This window comes from Heloderma suspectum, chromosome 2 (assembly GCF_057233095.1).
Source record: "Heloderma suspectum isolate Gila_16-S chromosome 2, 16-S_ref, whole genome shotgun sequence".
NCBI classification, from domain to species: domain Eukaryota; kingdom Metazoa; phylum Chordata; class Lepidosauria; order Squamata; family Helodermatidae; genus Heloderma; species Heloderma suspectum.
The window spans coordinates 162,875,761-162,897,408 of NC_139459.1; the positions used below are offsets into that span (position 1 = coordinate 162,875,761).

General features: G+C 46.6%; 1 protein-coding gene across 10 annotated transcripts in view; it reads right to left on the reverse strand.

Moving 5' to 3' along the window:
* The window catches only part of SLC44A2 (solute carrier family 44 member 2 (CTL2 blood group)), a 79,203-nt gene that overhangs the window by 26,159 nt on the left and 31,396 nt on the right, over positions 1–21,648 (reverse strand). For 8 of the 10 annotated variants that reach the window (XM_084835579.1, XM_084835577.1, XM_084835578.1 and 5 more), the window contains 15 exons: positions 20,611–20,739; positions 20,380–20,440; positions 17,567–17,690; positions 16,369–16,452; positions 14,125–14,237; positions 12,267–12,398; positions 11,917–12,016; positions 11,316–11,408; positions 11,076–11,160; positions 8,620–8,882; positions 7,835–7,929; positions 6,360–6,463; positions 3,886–3,959; positions 1,353–1,423; positions 292–380 (listed from right to left, as the gene is read on the reverse strand). In XM_084835579.1, coding sequence (XP_084691705.1) covers positions 292–380; positions 1,353–1,423; positions 3,886–3,959; positions 6,360–6,463; positions 7,835–7,929; positions 8,620–8,882; positions 11,076–11,160; positions 11,316–11,408; positions 11,917–12,016; positions 12,267–12,398; positions 14,125–14,237; positions 16,369–16,452; positions 17,567–17,690; positions 20,380–20,440; positions 20,611–20,739 — 1,617 coding nt within the window. Of the gene's footprint in view, positions 1–291; positions 381–1,352; positions 1,424–3,731; positions 3,960–6,359; positions 6,464–7,834; positions 7,930–8,619; positions 8,883–11,075; positions 11,161–11,315; positions 11,409–11,916; positions 12,017–12,266; positions 12,399–14,124; positions 14,238–16,368; positions 16,453–17,566; positions 17,691–20,379; positions 20,441–20,610; positions 20,740–21,648 lie in introns of those variants that run through there. The other 2 variants (XR_014787950.1, XM_084835583.1) reach the window with 2 other exon arrangements.

Below are 21,648 nucleotides of genomic sequence, written 5' to 3' on the forward strand. Positions count from 1 at the left end.
ACAAAGTTGATGTGGGGATAAAATGGATATTGGAGAGAGCCATGTATACCATCTTGTGCTCCTTGGAGGAAAGGCAGAATATAAATGTAATGAATGGATGAATAAAATAAAAAAGTCCAATATGAATATTCCTGCAAATTAATAGCTGCTTTCTCCTCCCTCCTCCACTATCAAGGAGGAAAATCTCTGTGGTGGGAAGATGGATAATTTGCAAAGGAAAATAGCTGCCAAGCAATACAGCCAGACTGGAAAAGAAATGAAGACTTCCTTTAGCCATTTTTAGATACCAACCAGAATGGGGACCCAGTAATAGTTGAGAGGTGGTGCAGTATCTTGAATCAGCTTTATCCTCTGGGTGAAAAAGAAGAAGGCAAGTATACCTAAAGAGGAAGGAAAGACAAACCATTTCATTTCAAGCTTTTCTACCACACCTCCTTCTTAGAAGCTATTCTGTCCCTGCCCTATTCGTATTTCAACCAGGTCTCAGGACACCTCCAACATACATTCCACTCCCTTCCAAAACTGTGGCTTGGGTCTATTGTTTTATATCCACCTATTTTAGGGAACAGCTGTGAGAAAAGCAAGTATTAATAGCTACTAGTCCTGATGCCTCTATGCTACCTCCAGTATCAGAGGCAGTAAGCCTATGTACACCAGTTGCTGGGGAACATGGGTGGGAGGGTGCTGTTGCACTCATGTCCTACTTGTGGGTTTCCTGTTGACACCTGGTTGGCCACTGTGTGAACAAAATGCTGGACTAGATGGACCCTTGGTCTGATCCAGCAGGGCTCTTATGTTCATGTAAGGAGCAAATAAGAGTAGAAAGGATGGTGTAAAAGCAGACTTCCCTAATCTGGTGCTGTATTGATGTCTTGGACTACAACTTCCATCATCTCCAGCCAGCATGGCTATACATCTGGAAGGCACCAAGCTGGGGAAGGCTGGCCTAGAGGGACTCACAAATAGAAGGCACTTAGTTCCTTGAAGAAGAGAGGCAGGAGGGGACTAGTTCCAAATATAGCCAAGGGAAAGAGACAGAAATTCTACCTTGGGAAAGGAATTGGTTAACCTAGCCACGCCCAATCTGGTGCCCTCCAGCTGTGCTGAACTACAACTCCCACCATCCCAAACCATCAAGGCCAATGGGGTTAATGCTTTGACAGCTGTCTCAAACACATTATTTAGTGGATATGCAATGGCATTCAAATGCAAATGCACCTAAAGGCTCTCAACTGATGGTCAAAATGATGATCAACCAGTTAGTCAAAATAAATCCATATGGAGAGGCCAGTAGGAGGACCTGTAAATAAAGAAGATTTGACAGAAGGTCTAAAATATCACAATGGTCTTACCAACACTTCCTACAATCAGGAGTTTCCCAAGGAAAAGCAGGAAATCAGTGACTTTATCCAGAACAGCCACCCTGAAGACACATGCAGAAAAACAGTAATTTGCTATCCTTTCTCACAGTTGTGAAAATATATTTGAGAATGTTCTAGCAATGTCTAGAAAAAGTTCCTGGGTAGGATTTCTGTACTTTAGATCACAGATAACAAATGTCAATACTTACTATGTTTATTTATTAGCATTTATATACTGCCTTATCTGCTAAAAAGCCATCAAGGCATGTACAACCATTTAAAAATAATATAAGAGTATAGCAGTAAAAACAGAAACATTAAAATGGTAAAAATATTACAACTTTAAGGGCGCAATCCTATAGGGATAGTTGGCTGCCTCCGAACTCAGAGGGAGCCAACTATCCAATGCAGGGTGGGCGGAGCACAGAGGGGGCCCTCTCCTCCACACTCCAGTCGCCTGCATTTGTGGCTAGAGCCAATTTCAGCTGTCTAACCAGGGTGCATCGGAGTGTGTGTGTGTGGGGGGGGAGGCTGATGGCGCATAGGAAGTGTCTTAATGGCAGTTCCGTGGTCCCCCCCCCCCCAAGAATGCCTCCCTTTCAGCCACTCTGTACTGCTCTTATGAGCATGGAGCTGGGGACAAACCATGCCACATATGAGGGGGAGGGGGAGGAGAGTTAGGTTTCTGGGAACCAAAAAATCAGATGGCCATCCAGATGCTGCCTAGTGGCCATAGGATTGCACCCTTAAGTACACATTTTAAAAGGCTAAATTGAAAATATGAGTCTTTATATCCTTTCTAAAAGCCAAGAGAGTGGGGGCCAGTTATAATTCTTGAGGGAGCATATCCCATAGATTAATAAGCCTGTACTTGTTTACAGACAGCCCCACAACCTAAAACAGTTACTCATCAGCAACACCACGCAACAGAGATACAGACACAGGAACCAAACCCTGTGGCAGATACAGATGCCAAGGCTGTCCCCATACCTCCTCTGGCAACACCAGTACAGGACCTAATAATGTAATTATTAGCCCTTTCATGCGTGCCCAACAAATGGGCCTCTCCTGCAGATATTAATACCCAGTCAGGTTCATAGTGAGACAGGCGGTCCTTTAGACAGGCAGGTCCTAAACCATTTAGGGCTTTTTAAAGTTAAAACCAACATGTTGAATTGGAACAGAAAGCAATTGGCAGCCAGTGCAGGTCTTTCAGGACAGATCCCAATACCATACACCAGTTAGCAGTCTAGCTGCTGCATTTTGCACCAGCTGAAGCTTCCAGACACTCTTCAGGGTAGTTGCACACAGAGCACATTGCAATAGTCTAAACATGATGTAACCAAGGCATGGATAACCATTGCCAAGTCAGACCAATTCAGGAAGGATCGCAGCTGGTGCACCAAGTGTAATTGTGCAAACATGCTCCTTGCCACTGCCCCACCTGAACAGCATAGGATCGAGATGCACTCCCAAACTATGGACCTGATCCTTCAGGGGGAGTGCAATCCCTTCCAGAACAGGATGAATCTGAATCCCTGAGTCTGGCTTCCTGCTGACCAACGCCACCTCTCTCCTGTCTGGGTTTAACTCCGTTTGTTCACCCTCATTCAGCCCATTACTGAACCCAGGCAATGTTCAAGGATTTCGACTGTTCCTTGAAGTTAGTTGACAAAAACCAATAGAGCTGGGTGCCATCAGGTGACACTTTACTCCGAAGCTCCAAATGACCTCTCCCAGAGGTTTCATGTAGCAATTAAATAGCATGGGGGACAAGATGGAACCTTGTGGGTCACACTGGCCAATGGCCATAGAGTTGCTGGGCTGAGCACAGCCCACGGGGTTTAGGTTGCCTATCCCTGCATGTATGTCCTTGGTTTGTGGAGCCCCATTGTTTCTCCATTCATATCTATTATGTTGGACTTTGCCACATATTTGAAAGGAATCTCAATCCTGCATGCATTCAAGTACCTGGTCCAAACCCAGTACATGAAACCGAGTGGCTTCATATCAGATCACCAAGTTTGCATGAAATTGATCCACTTCTGTTTTGAGCTTTCTTTGCACAGAAAATAAGGAGCCCTGACCACAATCAAGCCACTTACTCTTTCCTTTAAGCCAGTGGTGGCACAACTGGCAGTCCACAGGCCACATACAGTACCTATATTCGGGTTGTGGTGCTTGGCACCCTTCCCCAGTGCTAAAACAGAATGCAGAGGCCTCTGGGATATGGACATCCTGCCATTTCAGACTTGGTGCCTGCTGGGTCAGAAACTGCACACACTTTCCTTTAGCACTGAGATTCTTCAGCATGGGCTGGGGGCGGGGGGCAGGACCATTCCTGCTCACAGTGCTTGGGATGGAGAAGTTAAATGAATGGTGACATTACAGCCAGAGTTATCCTACTCTCAAACATCTTTGCCAGGGAGGATCCACCCCTGCCAATTTAAAGGAGCTGGCTATCCCCGTTTTAAAGCCCCAAAAGCAAAGCAGCAGCATCAAAATGGCAACTCATTGCCCTCACCTGATGATATTCCTCATAAGTAGGAAAAAGGCATTCCTTGCAGATGTGCAGAAGTTGGTGCCATAAATGGCAATCTGGGGAGAATTGCCAAAGAGAATACAGACATGACATCAGGAGGGAAAAGACATTAGTTGTCAAGAATTAGTTGAGGAACGTTAGTGGCTTTTGACCTCATCCCCAATCCATCATCAAGATACAATTACTTAGAACCAGAGAGATGATTTGCAAGCAGACATTGATCGTGACCACATAACATTTGCTTAGTGTCAGTGCTGTGTTCAGAAACTTTTACTTGGGTTTCCAGAACACAGAGGGATGGGGAAGGGGGAAAGAGAGTATCCCTGTCTGGAGCTTCCTTCCTTAGCATTCCGATGTCTCCCTATCACACTCCAATGTGAGCACAATGCAGCTGCAAGAAGCCTTCTACTGACACTGGCATCAGGAGGCTGCATCTACCCACCACTCTAACCAAACCATCCCCTTCAGAAGCCTCTTTTCCTTCTCCATTTTACAAAGTTCAGGCTGTCTTTGCATACGACACAGCAATTCTTAGTGGCACAAAGCACCCAGAGTCCATCCTAACCTCCCTTGCTCGCTATTGTGTTCCTCACCCCAGTAATGCCATCCACTTCCATGTCTCCTCACCAACCTTCTTTTATTTCCCCCCCTCTTTCATACCCACTTTTGGGTAGGAATGGTGGAGAATTCCGCCATGGATCTCGGTGAGGCCGAATGCCAGTGCATTCGGCCCCCTGAAATCCGTGGCGGAACGAAGCCCCTGCCCCCCCGACCCACAAAAGGCGCGCGGAACGGAGCCCCCAACCAACGAAAGGCACGCAAAATGGAGCACTTACCTGCTGCTGTCTGCGCTGACTTACGAATGACGGCCGCTCTGCGGCCGCCATTTGCTTCCTGATCATAGCCATGATAGGCTACATAGGTATTTACGTAGCCTATCACGGCAAGCAAAAAAAAAAAACGTGTACGCAAATGGCAGCAGCTATGGCAGCCACCATTTGCGTTCCCTATTTTTCGCCATTTTATCCTACGTAAATATTTACGTAGGCTATTATGGCGAAAAAAAGGGGAACGCAAATAGCATAGTGGGAAGATAAAACGGCGAAAAATAGGGAACGCAAATGGCGGCCGCTGTAGCCACCGCCATTTGCGTATGCTGGTGTTTTTTTTGGCCTGCTGTGATAGGCTACGTAAATTCTTATGTAGCCTATCACGGCAGCCTGGCTGGATGCAAATCGCGGCCACTACGGCAGCCGCCATTTGCATCCGCAGCAGCCCGTCTGTGGCCGGAACTCCGGCTGCGGACGGCCCTGGCTGGCTGCTCCGCAGAGCTGCTGCGGAGCAGAGCCGGCTGGGCAGGATTCCGGGGGGGAGGACTGGATCGCCTCCCCCCGCGTCGAGGATTCCGGGGGGAGGGACGGAGTGCCTCCCCCCCCACCGTGAATCACATCCGCAAAAAGGTATGTGACTTTCGTACATCCCTACTTTTGGGAGATTGATTAGTAGGCTACTAATGGGATTTCCCTTTAGCTGTCCCACAGTGCTGGATGCACCAAGGAAGTCCCCTTTGAAATCAGTTTCTTCTCTCTGAAAGTCCATGGGACACAGTAACAAACTTTATTTCTGATTTTGCGAGTCTTCTTGCCGGATGACACTGAAAGTCAGCCAATTCACACGACACCGAATTTCTAACTTAGTTTGCCCAGCCACCATGGGCTTCCTGCCCTCATGGTTCAATACTGTAGAGAGCAAAAAAGGCAGATATCACAGTGCACAGATGATGATTTGTTGTCCCAAGGTGTTGACTCTTTCTCTGGGGCAAGGTGTTGACTCTTTCTCTGGGGCAAGTGATGCAGTTTCCCCCAACCACTGCTAAAAATGACAAAAAACACATTCCACAACACTTCAAAGTAACTTTTGAAAGAGCTCAAACAATTGCAGACGAGGAAGAGTCAACTGGCTTGAAACCATCCTCTATGCATCTTAGAGGTCTCCTCACTATGTCCTTGTTAGGTGCAGACCACCGGTGCAAACAGCCTGGGTTGAAAGAGCCAGCATATATCTTGACTACAGGGACTGGTTGCTGAACCAGCATCTCAGCAGATTCCCTAAATCACAGTTACCATGTAGACATGTCCCGAGGCTCACCACACCTGAAAACAAGTGCTAGGAATGGAGGTATAACCACTGCAGTGTTGGCCCACCACCATAAGACATAATGTCACACCAGCACTGCAAGTAAATGCATTGGCAGAAATGTTTAGGAGGAGTGCATTAGGCAGCCAAGGCCTCTTCAAGATCTAAAGTATGGCTGAAGAATCTAAAAAGGAAAACTGCCAACAGCCTCTCCTGCCAAGGGCATAGCTAACTGGTTTGGAATAAGTCCCCATGTTGTTCTGAGCATCTACGAATCAACATTAATTCACCAGGTGGTCTGCAAAGTTTGAATTCCTCACCATAATGTATGCATTCCTGTTCAAGAATTTGATGAACTTCTCAAGGCACCAGAAGCAGCATTTGAGACAGGTCAAGAGGAACTTGGCAAACGCGTTCTCAGTGCCTAATGCAAAGAGAGCAGCATAAGAGATTAGGGTTTTTCCTCTCTCTTTACAAACTGGGCAGAGCCCCATTTACACAGTCCTTTACACGCAGAGAATTTTGAATGAACTTTAGAATCAGGATTTGAATTCCCGAGAATCTCAGCTTTTATACCAAGAAAATGAATAACTTTCTAATCCTCATTATTCAAAAAAACAATACTTGAAAAATACAAGCTACCACCTTGGTCCGAAGCTCAGTGAGAGCATCCCTCAGTGTTCAAAGCAACAGAGAATTCCCTGCTTGCCTAGTGATCTGTGCATGTTCCAGACCTGCTGGATCCAAAAAAGGCTTCAGTTTTCAGGGGCTGGAACTTTGTGGAACTATCTGTAGTTCCTTCCTCCAGGACCTGTAGATGTTTTCTCTCCCCATATGTTTCTCCCTCCCAAATTCTGCTGCCATAACTTAGCTCCTTGGCAAAAGCTTACTGACTCTAGAACAAAGATTTGGGCAAACTGATGGCCAGGCCTAGTCCAAAGTATGTTGCTTCCTTAAGTGACATGACAATGCCACTGCTGCTGCCCACCCACCCACCATGCAGGCAGGTGGGCACCACTATGGACGCGACTTGCCCCGTGCACTCACCCTACCTGTTTGGCCAGCCGGCCAGACAACCTGGATCTCCATGTGCTCTGGCCTGCCCAGGCGCCGCTCCCGCCTTGTGCCCCAGGCACGAGGCTCCTGGGGGAGGTCAGCCAAACTATTACGGGAGGTCATGTTGCCCAGCCTTCTTGTGATCATTCAGCCGACCTCTTCCAGGAGCCCCACAGCTGGTAGGCAGGAGCAACTGGCCAGCCAGCCAAGCATATAGGGTGGGCGGATGGTGACTGTAGTTGTACTTGTGGTCAGAAGAAGTGGTGGGCCCTCTGGGTGGGGGGGGGGAGCAGCGCAATTTGCTCCTCTTCCTGCATTCCACTGCCTAATGCAGTTGCATCAGGCTAGCTAATGCTGGTCTTGCAGGTGCAAGACACACCTCTGCAGAAATATCACTGATTTGCATCACTGACTTTCATAATTATTTTTTGGCACAATTTTGATATTATTGGGTCAGAGTTATAACCTGTAGGCTAACCCATAAGCTCACAGGCCAACCATATCCTTCAGCAGCAACTCAGGACTTGAAAGTCTTCCTATGGGAATGCAAGATGAGAGGCTTGAAGGTCTGGAAGGAGCCATGAGATGGCATGTCTCATTAGCCAGTGGGGAAAAGAAAGTCTGGGGAAGGCTTTTGGAGATGGAGGGTTCCAATTTAAACTGAGTAAAATCACTTCATGCCAATTGAGCCCACTGGCACATGGCTAACCCTCACTTCCTGCCCTAAATCATTTAGTACCTTTTAGCCTATGGTCCAAGTACTCCAGAATGACTCGAATGATCTGTACAATAGCAAGAATCAGAGACCCAAAGGCCAGGGAGCCAGTGTGATACCTGCCAGGGGAAAAGCAGAAACAGAGAACTTACATGAGTGAGGCTTCAGAGCATCTGCAAACTTTTCCTCCTTGGACAGAGACCAGAGCCCTTTGCATGGTTTGGTGAGGAGTGGGGGAGCCTGCTTGTCTAGCCACATCAGCCTGAGTTCCTCAAGTTCCATTCTGAACCCCAGAGTCCATCATAGGCTATGCAGCAGACCTGTAAAGGCTGCTGGCCTGCTGCTATTGCTCATCCACCCCAGTTAACTTTAATTATTCAGAAATCCCTCTGCCTCAGGTATGACCTCCATCCCCAAAGCCTTCTAGACTTGTGCAGTCAAGTTAGGCATCTCCTTGAAAATGCCTTGATATTTATGGCCTTCTCAAACTGCCTTGGAACACCTAAATCAGCCAGTAATCAAAAGTAACCATTATCAAGGCCTCATTCTGTGCTAGCTCTGGGGAAATCGGAGCTCTGCTTTGTATCATAGAGGCTGAATGCTGTGCCACTCCCCAGTTAGCCAAGGCAGACTATTTTGTCCAGAACATGGATAATACTGAGCTGAAATCACTATGTAGCTCTCTGATCCCCATTGTGATCCCCATTGTGTATACTGTTCCCCCAAAGCCCTTCCGTATTCCTGCAGAGTGTGGGGGCTGCTGGCTGTCAAGGGTTGATATTTCCCCCTCCCCTCCCTGGCCTCTTTACCTGAGTGCTCGGCCAAAGGAAGCGAAGAGGGGGAATGCTGGCATATCATCAGGTTTCTTAAAAGCCCAGTAGTAGGAGGCAAAGGCCCCAGCCAGTGTGACTTGGCCCAAGGCAATAACAAAGTTGGCCAGCCAGAAGAACATGAAAACATTGTAGATCTGGAAGATGATGAGGTACTTGTGGTAGGCTGTCTCACCGCCATAGAAGGCAAAAAGGCAACGAGCGCCTAGGCACTGCTTGGTTATGTTGCTAGTATTGAACGTCTAAAAGGAGGAAGAAAATGATAACTCTTAGGATTCTGGCAGCCCGACAGGCACAGATAGTCCCACTCAGGCTTCTTGCTAGAGGAGGAAGATGTATGGCTTAGCTATTTGTACCACGTTCTATCTCAGAAATGGACATGGGCACTTAGACACCCTTTCCCAGGCAGGAAAACAGGAGAAAGCAGCAGCTCATGAAGTTAGCACTTCTGGGATTCCCCAATACCAATCTGAATACACACACCTCATCCAGCATAAATGGAGAACAAAAAGGTAGCCACCATCATTGTCCAGTCACCCTTTTGCCTTAGATTTTTTTTTTCATTTTACACTTCATAAAACTGAAACAACAGTTTCCCCATGTTGGGCCAATTTTGTGATGTGTGGGAAATAAAAGTTAGGTCAACATTTCAGAACTGGGACACCACCAGTAATATAGTCTGGCAAATCTCAAACTTGTCATATGTGGCTTCCTTTTTCAGGTCTCCTCAGGTGAAACTAAAGCAATAGGTACCCAGTATTTCCCACATCCTCAAAGCGGCAGGGAAATCAAGACAATTACCGCTTTGACTCATACTTCTTGGGGAGAGGTCTGTAGGAAAGAGGAAGAACGTACTGGCCTGGCTGGCTCTTAGGGAGAGGCAGGAAAGGGTCTCAAGAGAAAGGAGGATTTGCGGGGGGGGGGAACCCTTCTCCTTTGCTGAGTCACTGCTTCACACCTGGCCTGGTTCATATGTAACACTAAACCATGGTTTGCCACTACGTGCATGAGCTGGAACAAGTCCAAGCAAAGCTTTGGGCTCACGAGCTCCCCCTTCCTTCTCCTGAGCAGCTGGGAAGACCACTAGCGCTTAGTTTCACTTGCCACTAATCCTGGCTTCTTGTTGTATACAAACTGTGACTTAAACTCTAATTAATTAAACATACCAGCTTCATAACTCATGGTCTGAAGGTGGCTTGTTTAGAAAGTGTGATTGGGTACACACACGCGCACAGCATGCTGCAGTAGTCCAGACATGATGTAACTACAGTATGTGTCGCCATGCCCAGATGTGTCTCTCCAGGAATGGACATAATTGGCACACCAGCCTAACCTGGGCAAAAGCACCCCTAGCCACAACTGTCACCAGGGCATCCAGGGTCAAGGCTGGATCCAGAAGCACTCCCAAACTATGAACCTGTGATTTCAAGTGGAATACTACCCCATCCAGCACAGGTTGAATCCCAGCCCTCAGATTAGCTTTACTGACCAGGAGCACTTCTGGTTTGCTAGAGTTAAGTTTCAATTTGTTATCTCCCACCCAGTCCATTACCGACTCCAGGCACCAGTTGAGAACTTCAACAGCTTTCCTGGAATGTGATGAAAAGGATAGAGCTGGGCATCATCTGCATACTGATGACACCACATTCCAAATCCCAGCGATTTCATGAACATACTGAAAACAATGGGGTCTAGGTAAGTGTTTCTTCTAAATTCTTTTTAGTTCAAGCACATGTCAGAATTTCACTCACATTCCACAAAGGAACTCAGGGTGGTTCACCTGGGGTTCTCATTTTATCCATGCAACAACGCTGTAAAGCAGCTTAGTCTGAGAGGAGAGCGATTTGCCCAAGATCATCCACTGAGTTTCACATCTGCACGGGGATTTAAACTAAAGTTTCCTGGTCCAAGTCCAACGCTCCCTAACCACTATAATACACTGGCTTTCATTAAGTTCACTTCTACACCACACTACATCTTCAGTTTGGCAATATCTTAAAAATAATACTGCTAAAACATAAAGCCACATTTACACCTGCCCAAGGGACAACCGTGCATGCCTGGGTGGTCTTCCAGAGGAAGGGAGTGCAAGCATAGCCCCCTCAAAATCCCATTTTCCAGAGCCAGTACACAACAGCAGAGAGAATGGCAGGACCCAGGGAAGGAGTGGAGCTTGTCTGGCCCAAGCACTTCAGGGCAGCCCAGGCTAGGCCTACATATGATGCCCAGGAAGCAAGACCACACGAGTCTGGTGTGTGTGGCCCCTGGAGCACCACTGTCATGTGATTCAGTCCCAATTGTGGCTTCTAAACCATCTTTAAGAGCAGCCCCATGGAAAAAACATTACAGTAATTCTCGAATCATCCTTTGTTGTTGTTGTGCCCATAATTCAACTGAGACAGTTCCATTACTAATTATTTTTTACTGTTTCTTACCTCTGGGTCGCACGTAATTCCAGCATATTGGCATTCCGTCTCGTTAAACACCTTGTAGACAGCTTCATTAGAGGTAGACAAGAAACTGGAAGCAGTCAAGGAGCTATACTATACTGCATTTTATAGCCCATTCCTGACAGCCTGAGATGAGCCTCTGAGAACCAGGCAAGTTGCTAGCAGTCCCACCCATCCCCCCTTGATCTGTTAGCTCAAGGCAGGAAAAATACTGAAGAAGGATACACAGCTGTGCTGGCCCAGTAAGCAATGCAGAGACACACGAGGAAGAAAGTGCAGAGGGGGAACAGCAGAGATGTCATGATATGACCAATGGCCCTGACAGGAGGATGGGGAAGTGGGGGGAGAAAGAAAGAACACTTAAGTCAGTTTCAAGTCCTCAGCCTGTCCATCCACAACAAAGTCCTCTGAAATGTTTGCTCTTTAGCCCTGCTGTGGACAGGCTTTCTGTCACACCCACACCCAGAATAGTCGATCAGATTCCGCTCCAGGAGTAACTGTCTGCACGCTGTAGCTACTCTCATCTCACACTTCTGCTAGAAATGGCCATCCCATGATCTTTTGCATACAGCATGCTACATTTGCAATGGACATTCTAGCTAACTATTTCTAGGCAGGCAGGAGAAGCAAAGTCATTGTTCTGAATTCTGGAACTGTTTCTTTTGCCTCTGTGATGCTGTGTAGTCTCACTAGATTTCCCAACAGCAACAGAATCAGATAGAACAGCACACTGACCCTCCAGAACTACAAACTTTACTGGGGAGAGGGGTATGTGCAGATCACCCTTGCAAGGAGATCTATTTGGCACAGCCCATAAGAGCCTCACCTGCTGGCTTCCTTGATCAGTGCAATGGCGATGAGGATCCTCTTGCGCAAGAAGATAAGCAGCAGGATAATGACAACTTCCACAATGCATAGGATGATCACTGGACAAGAAAACAAAGGGAGACGAGGTGGGGAAACATTTTGGAGAGTGGTGTGTGTGAGCCCCACTGTACTTAGGTTCCACTGAGCAGAGGAAGGCCACAAGCTGGTAGCACTGAAAGACTCTTGGAACAACTCAGAGCCTTTATCTACAAAGCCTCCTCTTTCTCCTGGTCTTTTAACAGCACATAAGAGTGCCTGACCAGCAAAGAAACACACACCACTGAGGGTACAGTGGAGCAGAAGACTTACTGAAGGCCAGCCAGGTTTGCTTCAGGTGGAGATAGACACGGAGATCAGTCTGGAACCCAAGTTCCATCAAAGAGACATCAGAACCAGCCTGTCCTTTCAGCTGGGCATATTCCATGTAACAATGAAAGATTCCTGCAAGGTGAAGGCAGCAGTCAAGAGTGATGGAGAGGACTTTTGCCAACAGTCTTGGCTTAATAAGCACCCAATGGCTGGAAGCTACCCCAATGATGTTGCAGATCACAGCCCAAATGGGAGGGTTTAAGCTGCATGGGAAGCAAATTCAGAAGTGCGGATAATAGCAAAGGCTTAGGGAATAGCAGTGCACCCTACTCAGCCTTCAAGACTTTGACTTCCTGTACTCAGTTTTGTTGCAACATTTCAACGCAGCTGTTCACATTTTGCAGAGGATTTGAAGTAGAACAGTTCAAGACTAAGACTGAAAGGCATTGGTGGTAGGGGAAGCTGAATGAAATGGTGGGAGGGAGGTATGTTCAATGTAGACAAGATGCTGATGGGCAGAGGCGGAATATGCTATAGAAATGGGAATCACACTACAGCGCTAGTCAGGGTTGTAGCAGATAACCACATTCTACATCTACTGGAAAAGTGACCCTGAATTGTGATAACTGGGCCCACGATACTAAGGTATCTGCCTCAAGTGGCCAGACTCAGCTGCCATTAGGGATATTGGAGAAATCCACAACAGATTCAAATGAGATCAGATTTCTATGAATCTGACCTGTAGATTCCACAGTGGACCATCTTTTTCCAACCCGGCTTGCAGACCAATTTTTTACTTTTGGGGAGGATTTGCGCATTTGTGTTAATGCCCTTTTAGGAGGATTTGTGCATTTATGCTAATGCAAACAAACACAAATCTTGGTACAAAAAATCTGATTCTGTCAATGAGCAGACGACTGAATGAAAGACACCTGACAATACACGAAACGCAGACAGAATGGATTTAACAAAACCCATACTTCCCTAGCTGCCATCATGCAGCACCAAATGTAGTGCCCTGTTTAGCTAACTGTTGTGTCTCTCATTATTCTACACTGGGGGCACAACTCCTGGAGAGGAAACCCCTTCTTGGGTTTTCTTTGTATATTACTCCTTCAGACCTCTTGCATGCCAACCTCCACCACCACAGTCTTTAGTGGAGCTAATCTGACATAGAACTAAGACTTAGTTGCAACAGGAACAGGTCATCTTGCGCATGGAAACTACTGTCTCTGTAGGGAACTGACAACACTTGAGTTGTTCAGCCAGGCAACTATCCTTTCCTCTCTCTCCAGATAAGAGAGTAGGCTACGCCAGTCTCCAAAGCTTATACTTGAACCTCTGCTCATCTTCCCTGGGTTCAGAGCATTTGTACATTTGTAGAGCAGGGTTTGTCGGGGGCCATTTACAGCAGCCTCCAAATTGAGGCAGGATCCCAAAACAAAATCACTGCAGCCATCCCACTTCCAGCGTCCACAAGTAAAACCACACTGAAGGGGCTTCCAGAAGACTTATTAGGTCAAGCAAGGCTCACCTGGGCGGCAACGAGTGCTACCTGCCACAAGCAGAAAGGGGAGGAGACACCAACACTAAGGGTGCCCAGGCAATAGGTGGAGGGAGAAATATGGTGATGGGCTAGATCAATGGCAGGCAACCTGCGTGCCCTCCAAATGTTTTGGACTACACGTCTCATAATCCCCGACCATTGGCCAAGCTGGCTGGGGCTGATGGGATTTGTAGTCCAAAAATCTAGAGGGCGCCCGGTTGTTTACCCCTGGGCTAGACCCTCAATAGGACAGCAAGAGTTTCCCAGTAGGCATCTACCCAGCTGCCAGATTCCCGGTTTAACCAAACTTACCGTATCCAAGCACCAGGATCACCAGCACAATCATCACCCAGATCATGATCCCTGCCAGGAATCGGAGCAGGACAATAAAGATGAGACTGACCACCATGGAAATCACCAGACCTCTGCAGATGTAAGACAACAGGGGAGTCCTGAAGTAGGTCTTGCAGTACCAAGCATGACAATTGCCTCCCCCCGCCCCACCCCCATGTTCAGTTATCTCACAATACTAAAGGAGAGTAGCAGTGGAGGGAGAGCTGCCCTAGAAACATATGCCAAAAAGAGGAAGAAACTGCCACTTCACACCACGGTCAACCTTATATATTCCCTTCATACATACCATGCCGTCTGTGTTGTGGAGTGGCCCTTCCCTTCTTGGTTATCTTATACTTACATAAACACGCGTACAATTGGCTGTCTCTTCTCTGCCTTGTGCAAATCCCCAGCTGCTCTGTTACCATGGGGATGTTCACAAGCATTTAACTGCTCGGGGCAAATGAGTTAGAAACAGAATATGGACAATGAGTGCAAATTATGTGAAGGAAATAAAAGTTCAGTATGGAGTGCCAAAAGCTGCATGAAGGGACAGAAGGGGCTATAAACTGCTAGCAGGAAGGGAATGGACATGCAAGGGACTATGTGCTGGCCAGCAAACCAAAGAGGTAGCAAGGTCAAAAATGGGTAGGGATCCCAGAGAATAGTTTGGGGCCTATGATGACCCATGTAAGCAACCCTGAGACACCACCCCCACCAGGAAAGGGAAGACTGGGATATAAATGTACAAAAAATAATGCTTTATAAAAAGGGTGCAGCATTGAATTTGGTATAGTGACTTCAACCACTCAGAAAAAAACATTGGCTTCAAGTCTCTAGTTTAGCGCCATTAAGCTTCAATAATATAAGAAAGGTGCCAGATGGACCTTAGAGCTTATTAGGATGTTACTTTTCACTACTGGCACACGGGAAATACAACTGAAGACAGAAGAGTCTTCATAATGCTGAACTGGTCAGGTAGACATGCAGAACTTGCAAAACTTTCAAGATAGTATGAGTCTTAAAGGCTGTGTGCCCTCAAACAGGTCCAAGAGCTTCTTTCTGTTCCTTCATGTATATTAAAGCACCGGAATACTAGAGTTCACAGCAGAGACTTGTGGATTGTGGATTACCCAATTTTTCATTCAGTCTCTTAGCCACACCAGTTCTCATCTCTCCTCTCTGATGAGAATTCCTCCTACATATAGAGCAGCTTTGTCTCCTGAGGCCCATTCAAACCATTGGACAGGAGATGGACGCTAGTGCAAAGAGGATTGTTTCTAGTACTTTCCTATTCAATTGCCATTCTCCTCTTCCACTGAGATTTTCCATAGCCTGTTTGCCCTCAGTTCTTTAGCCCTTAAAAGTGCTTTTCCTGTCTCCATAAAGAGATTTTCAACTACTCTTTCTCCCCATTTCCTTCCTTTGCCTATCCTCTCCCAAAAGCCCCTTTCAAGCAGGGACCTGCTCTAAAACATTATTTTGTACAGTGCCAGTAATAATAGATCATCATAATAGTAAGTATTTGGCAAACAGGCAAACATAGCATCTGGTGCAGGAAATGGATTCCTGAGCATCCGGGATGTTTAGGTTTCATGGTTGCCTCTTGCTCTGTATGGCCACCAGTCCTTCCCTCCTGGGCTCCTGTCATGCTCCCCTAAGGATGCACACATTCTCCACTTATCTCTTAGCTCCTTCTGCCACCAAAAATACTTCAAATTCTGCAGCATCACCAGGCATGAAACACAATATATAAAAGAAGCAAGTCTGTTCCAGCTATGAGAATGTGAATGAACTATGTTGACCTCGTAATTTAATTTTAATCTGCATATGCTTGATGTAGTTTGCATGCTTTGGCACAGAGCAGGACCAGCCCAAATCAAGCCAGCTAGAACTTGCTGACCCCTGGCTTACTCCCACTGTCAGCTTGGGGCAGAACATTTTTGCTAAAGAGCTAAGCAAGTCCTCATCATCACAATTTAACTCAAGCCTAGCACACTCGGCAATTTTGTTTCTTTCCAAAGCTGAGCAGAGCATGCTTACATGAGGCTCTTGAACATCAAGGAACAGGGTAAACACTAGCATGTTCCATACACATGGGCACCGGAGGAACAGCACCCTGTTCTACTGCACTCCTTAACTCTTCTCTGGCTCTGCCTATTGAAAAGTTCAGGCACTGATCTCATTCTACACATTAGGAGGACTGCTCAGTTTTCTGCTCACATTATTATCCAGTACCAGGAAACGGTGTAATCTTCAAAGATCTTCATGGCCACTTGTCTTGCCTCCAGAACCACATTCGCCTTTCTGGAATTAGAAACAGTAAGAAGTGAGAACCAAAGAGGGGTGAAGAAGTGATTTTCAGCCTGAAACAATGGTGCTCAATGTGATGTGGTCTCCCTTAATAGTAGCATGCAGTTCCCCCTTCCACTGTGAAAATCTTGACTGAGGCTGTGTAAACTTTTGGCTGCTATCTGTTGTTGAACTGCATGACTTGCAGGGGCCTGGCTTGCCTGTGCCGTCCACCCTTCATCCTTCCTAGTTCTGTGCTGTCCCGCTCCTTTTAAACTGTCATTATTATCATCTAGAGCAGGAGTGGGGGGCCTGTGGTCCCCCAGAAGTTCTTGAACTCCAACTATCATCAACCCCAGCCAGCATGGCCAATCAATGGCCAGAAATGATGGGAGTTGTGGCCTTCCAGATGTTGTTGGACTACAGGTTCTCCACCCCTGATCTAGAGCTTTTTTCAAAATATGCTTATATAGTTCTTAGCTTGTTTTATGCTGGCCTAAACCCTGGACTTGGGATGAAACCAAACAGCACTGCCTCAGTCAAACATGTTGGTTTTATCTTATTTCCTCTTGGGAATGGGTCATTTTTGTTCCTTGCTCCTTGACTTAAGAGATGTCCTTGACCTTGCCAGAAATGTCTGTTGTTTGCCATTCACCTATCAGCACAAATCTGGATGCCTCAAAGATCTCTGCATTGTGCTTTCACACAATGACAAACACGAACAGCCCCCCGGTATGCAGCACATTTAAGGCTTGATATATCAAGGGCTAGCAACAGTTTTCACTGTGCATTCCAAAACAGCTTTGGCAGCAATCCAGTAAGGGAGTATGGAAATCCATGTCACTACAAGAGAACCCCAGTCCCTCCCCTATAAGCCATATACCCAATCTCTTGCCTCAGGCACAGCCCTTGCCTTCCTAATGTCCCAGTTTCTGCCATCTGTGGCAAAAAGAACTAGAACAAAGAAACATGCAAACTCGGGGGACAAACCACATAAACTGAGCAATCAGAATAATGTAAACAAATTATATATGATGAAAATCTGGAAAAGTTATTCTTCTGGAAGAGGTTTGCATTTCTAGGCAGACTAATCCCCCCTCCCCCCCCAGAACACACACACAGGACTCACTTGGCCCCTTCCACAAGATCTGTCACATTCCTTTTCTTTCCACTTCCATCATCAAAGGTTGTCTCATTTCCAACCATGATGATCCCTTTCTTAGCGTTGATTGCAGGTAAACATCTGCGAGCCACTGAGGGTCACAACACATAAGAGAGATCTGAGCAGCAGGGAAGACTAACAGCCCCCTCTCCCTCATTCTCTGCTTCGGAGGCTACCAGGAAAGCCACCATCCTCTGTCATCAGGCAGGGAAAGAGCTAGCCTGGGCAATTGAAAACGCAATCGAAGAAAGGGGTTAGGATTCCTCTAGCCTGGTTTGCACGTAATGATAACCCAGAGATTGACTTTGTTCACTCGTAACAACAACCCAGGGTTGTGTATGGGTTGTCATTGAATCGTGGGTTGCTGTTGAATACTGGGTTGTCTTTATGTGCGAACCCTGCATTATGGTTTAACTATGGATTGTTAACCACAAACAATCCAGCAAGAGAATGCATGGTTTGTTGTTGGGTTGTGAACTCTGGGTTGTACATGGTTAACAGCCCATAGTTAAATCATAGTGCATGGTTCATATGCAACAACAACCCACAGTTCAACAACAACCTGTACTCAGGGTTGTCATTACATGTGAACCAGGTTTCTGAGTGAAAGACAGATAAATAAGTATTTGGATTGACTGGAAGGCCATGCCTTTTCCTCAGTTATGTTCAGGTGCACCAGGTGTGGAATATCCCTTCTGACAACCCATATCCCCAGGGCTCAGCTGGTCTGTTAGTGGTACCCTCTGGGAGTCAAGGGAGAGTAGTAAGCCAGACAGGAGGTAGAAGGGCTGGAACAAGCATGGCACTGGGAGGAGGAAAAGGAAGAGGTAATCAGATTACACCTATCCCAGTTACCCACTTGTAACACCAGTTGTGAATGTCAGTGGCAAATAATGCATCTATTAAATCACAATCTAATTCAAGACAAGTTTACCGGGTTTGCTATGTGTGTTACAAATGCCTGGCTGGAAAAGCTTTGGGGGTTGTGCTTGTCTAGTATCAAATAATCAGCAACTTATCAACCTAGGCTTGGGGGCCAGGGGCTCAAGAAACAGTGATCTGCAAAGACCTCTTGGCCTACAGGACGTATCCTGCACTCAGCTCAACATACTAGAACTGGGGCTGCCCATTCAATGTAACAGACTGTGGGAGGTCTCTAAGTCTCTTCAAGTACCTGATGAAATCACTAAGCATAACATAAGAGTTCAGCCAATTCATAATTAATCTGATTTTCCTGGATTAACTGCAAATTGGCCTACAGGGAGGAATCTCTGCTCATTGCTATCAGAACTGACACCAAATCTGCCTCTTCAGGCCTGGTTTGGGACCATATAGGGTTGCCAACTTTAAATTTCAAAAATTCTGGTAGCAAGTCACAGGGCAGGGCCACACAGGGAAATGGACACAAGTACAATGCCCACAGCTGTGGCTGCAACACCACCATGTTGCTCTGCCATCAACCACCTTACTTTGAGAGACAGGGAGGAGGAATGATTGTACACATGAACTTTGCAATCTAGAATGCAACAGCGTCTGAAATGGTGCACAGGGACTGATCTCAAAAACTAGATGCCCTAGCGTGAATGTAACGGGTGCACAGTATTAGGTATGTGAACTAAATGCAGCTGTTGACTTTTATTCAAAAATATATGGAAAGTAAACAATTTTTTAAAGATCTGGCAACAGTTCCAAATTTCTGGCTTTTACACACACACACACACACACACCCTCCAGCAACTGGTTTAGAGGTTAAAACAAAAAACAGGCCAGGTCCCGCCCTCCCTCCAGGGAGCTCACAACCTCCGTGAAGACAATGGCCTCCACGACAACCATGGGTATGATTTGATCTGGCTGAATACATGAGACAAATCTTATGCTGGACCTGAGCTTTTACACTAGCCCAGAACTGGTGGGTTGGTTCTTCAGGGGTTTATTATGTTCTAAGAGTTCAGAGTCCCATACTCTTATCTTCTCTGTAGACTAGGAGATCAGGTAAGCTGATCCACTCTCAGAGATCCAACTGGATTCCAGGACTTCAGAGGTGACTATCTTGATTACTGTCACTGGTGTAGTTAAACTGTGGAAGAGAACGCTGACCTGTGTGTCTGGGGACACATAGGGTGTATCTAGTGCATCCCTCCCCAACCTGGTGCCCTCCAGATGTGTTGAACTGCAACTACCATCATCACCATCCATGCTAGCTGGGGATAATGAGAGTTGTAATTGTACACATCTGGAGGGAACCAGATTGGGGAAGGCTGATCTAGTGGAAGAGGGATCCATCCATGCTACTCCTGGTGAGTGAAGGCCAGCCAGGAGAAGCTGGGCCTGCTACATATTAAATGTTGTTGCCTATCCTGAACATTTGAGGCTGGGGGATTAAAAAGATTAAATAAATTTAAAATATGCAACTATGACCAAGCTGCCTAGTGAGGTCATGGAATCGAGTTCTTTGGCTGTTTTTGGAGCTTTCCCAAGAAAATGGCTGGGCAGGATGACCTTGGAAGAGTGAATCCTGCTTCGGGGGACGTTTGGGCTAAATAACCCAGTGAGATCCACACTGTGAACAGTGAGCCAAACTGCCACCAAAGCCAGCAAAAGTGGCCTCTGCGGAGCCAAAAGTGTGGGGGTGGAAAGACACAGACCCTTCCTGACTGCGGAATTGGCTGGCAGTCACAGCAGTTGCTTGGATAGTATTAAGAGTGCTGAGCTGCTCCAGAAACAAGAATCAGATCTTTGGGGCCTTCTCCCAGCAGCTTTCTTTTCCCAGACAAACTTACAAGGCTTGCTCGGAGTGAGCACGGCTGGACAATCACCATCTTTCAAAACTTCAGGTGCGCTCTGGAGCAGTGAGAGAGAGCGGAAAAGAGGCAGACACTGGTTAACTGCTGCCCAGAGAAGGAGGTTCTCCACATACCCTCCCAGGAAGAACAAAGGCAAAAGCACAAAAAGAGTTCAGTTTCAGATCTGGACCAGTTCCCAGCCATTACCCATCCACAGAGCTCACTTACCTTCTTCAGATTGCTAAATCCTGGGACACAAAACTGCTGATAGTATTTAAGTTCCTTGGTGGCTGAGAGGTCAGTGGTGGAGGCCTGAAGGTAAGTGAGGTAACGATCTGGGCACTTGCTTACACAGATCTGAAATAGTCCCAAGAGACACAACAATTTAGTGTCTCAATGCAAACACTGAATTCCCAGCAGGGAGGAATCTCAAGGTGTAAACATTTGGTCGGTATGTTCACAGAGGCATTTTTTTTAAACACCCATGACAACTTCTAAGGAACTACACTGCTTTCAAAGTGACTACATGAGCAGTTCCACTGCAACAGTCTGACCTGGTTCGCATGTAATAACAAGCAGAGGCAGCAGGCAAGAGTAAAACCCCAGCCTCTTTACATGCCAGTATTGCTGTACCGCAAAGGCAGTTGAAATACAAAGAGGGAGCAGGCAAAGGAGGAGGGAAACAAGCAACCCAGGGACTGAAAAAAAAAGCCATGGATTAGCATTACGTGTGAACCAGGTCAATGTCTCTGTTCCACCCCCCACCCCACCCCACCCACACATACCTTGTACATCTTTCATTTAGGCCTGGTTCACACGTAACGCTGATTATTTGGCACTATACACCCAGCTCCTCAAACCAACACTACAGAACAGGAGCCCTAGGATTATATGACATCCTAGTCCTTCACAGCTAAGCCCTTGTTTTTTTCTTCATGCCAGGTGTCAGGGTACTAGGGCTCCACTGATAGTTCCCTGCATTTCTATTCCCCCCCCCCTTGGTGTAATCCTTTTAATAAAATAGAAACAACAGCTTTAGGATTGGTTTAAATGGTCTGGACTGGCACATGATTGTGACGCTCACACACTCTCAGGCCTTTTCCTCACTCCTGAGTGAAATACCTTGGGTGTTGGCTAAGAGAGCTGGTAAAGACAACGAGGTAAGGTAAATACTCTCCCAGGTCTGACCACTTATGGCTTGGAATACCCCTTGTAAGTAGTTTTTGCTTCTCCACATAGGAATTTGTCTGGGACAGGTGGGGCAAT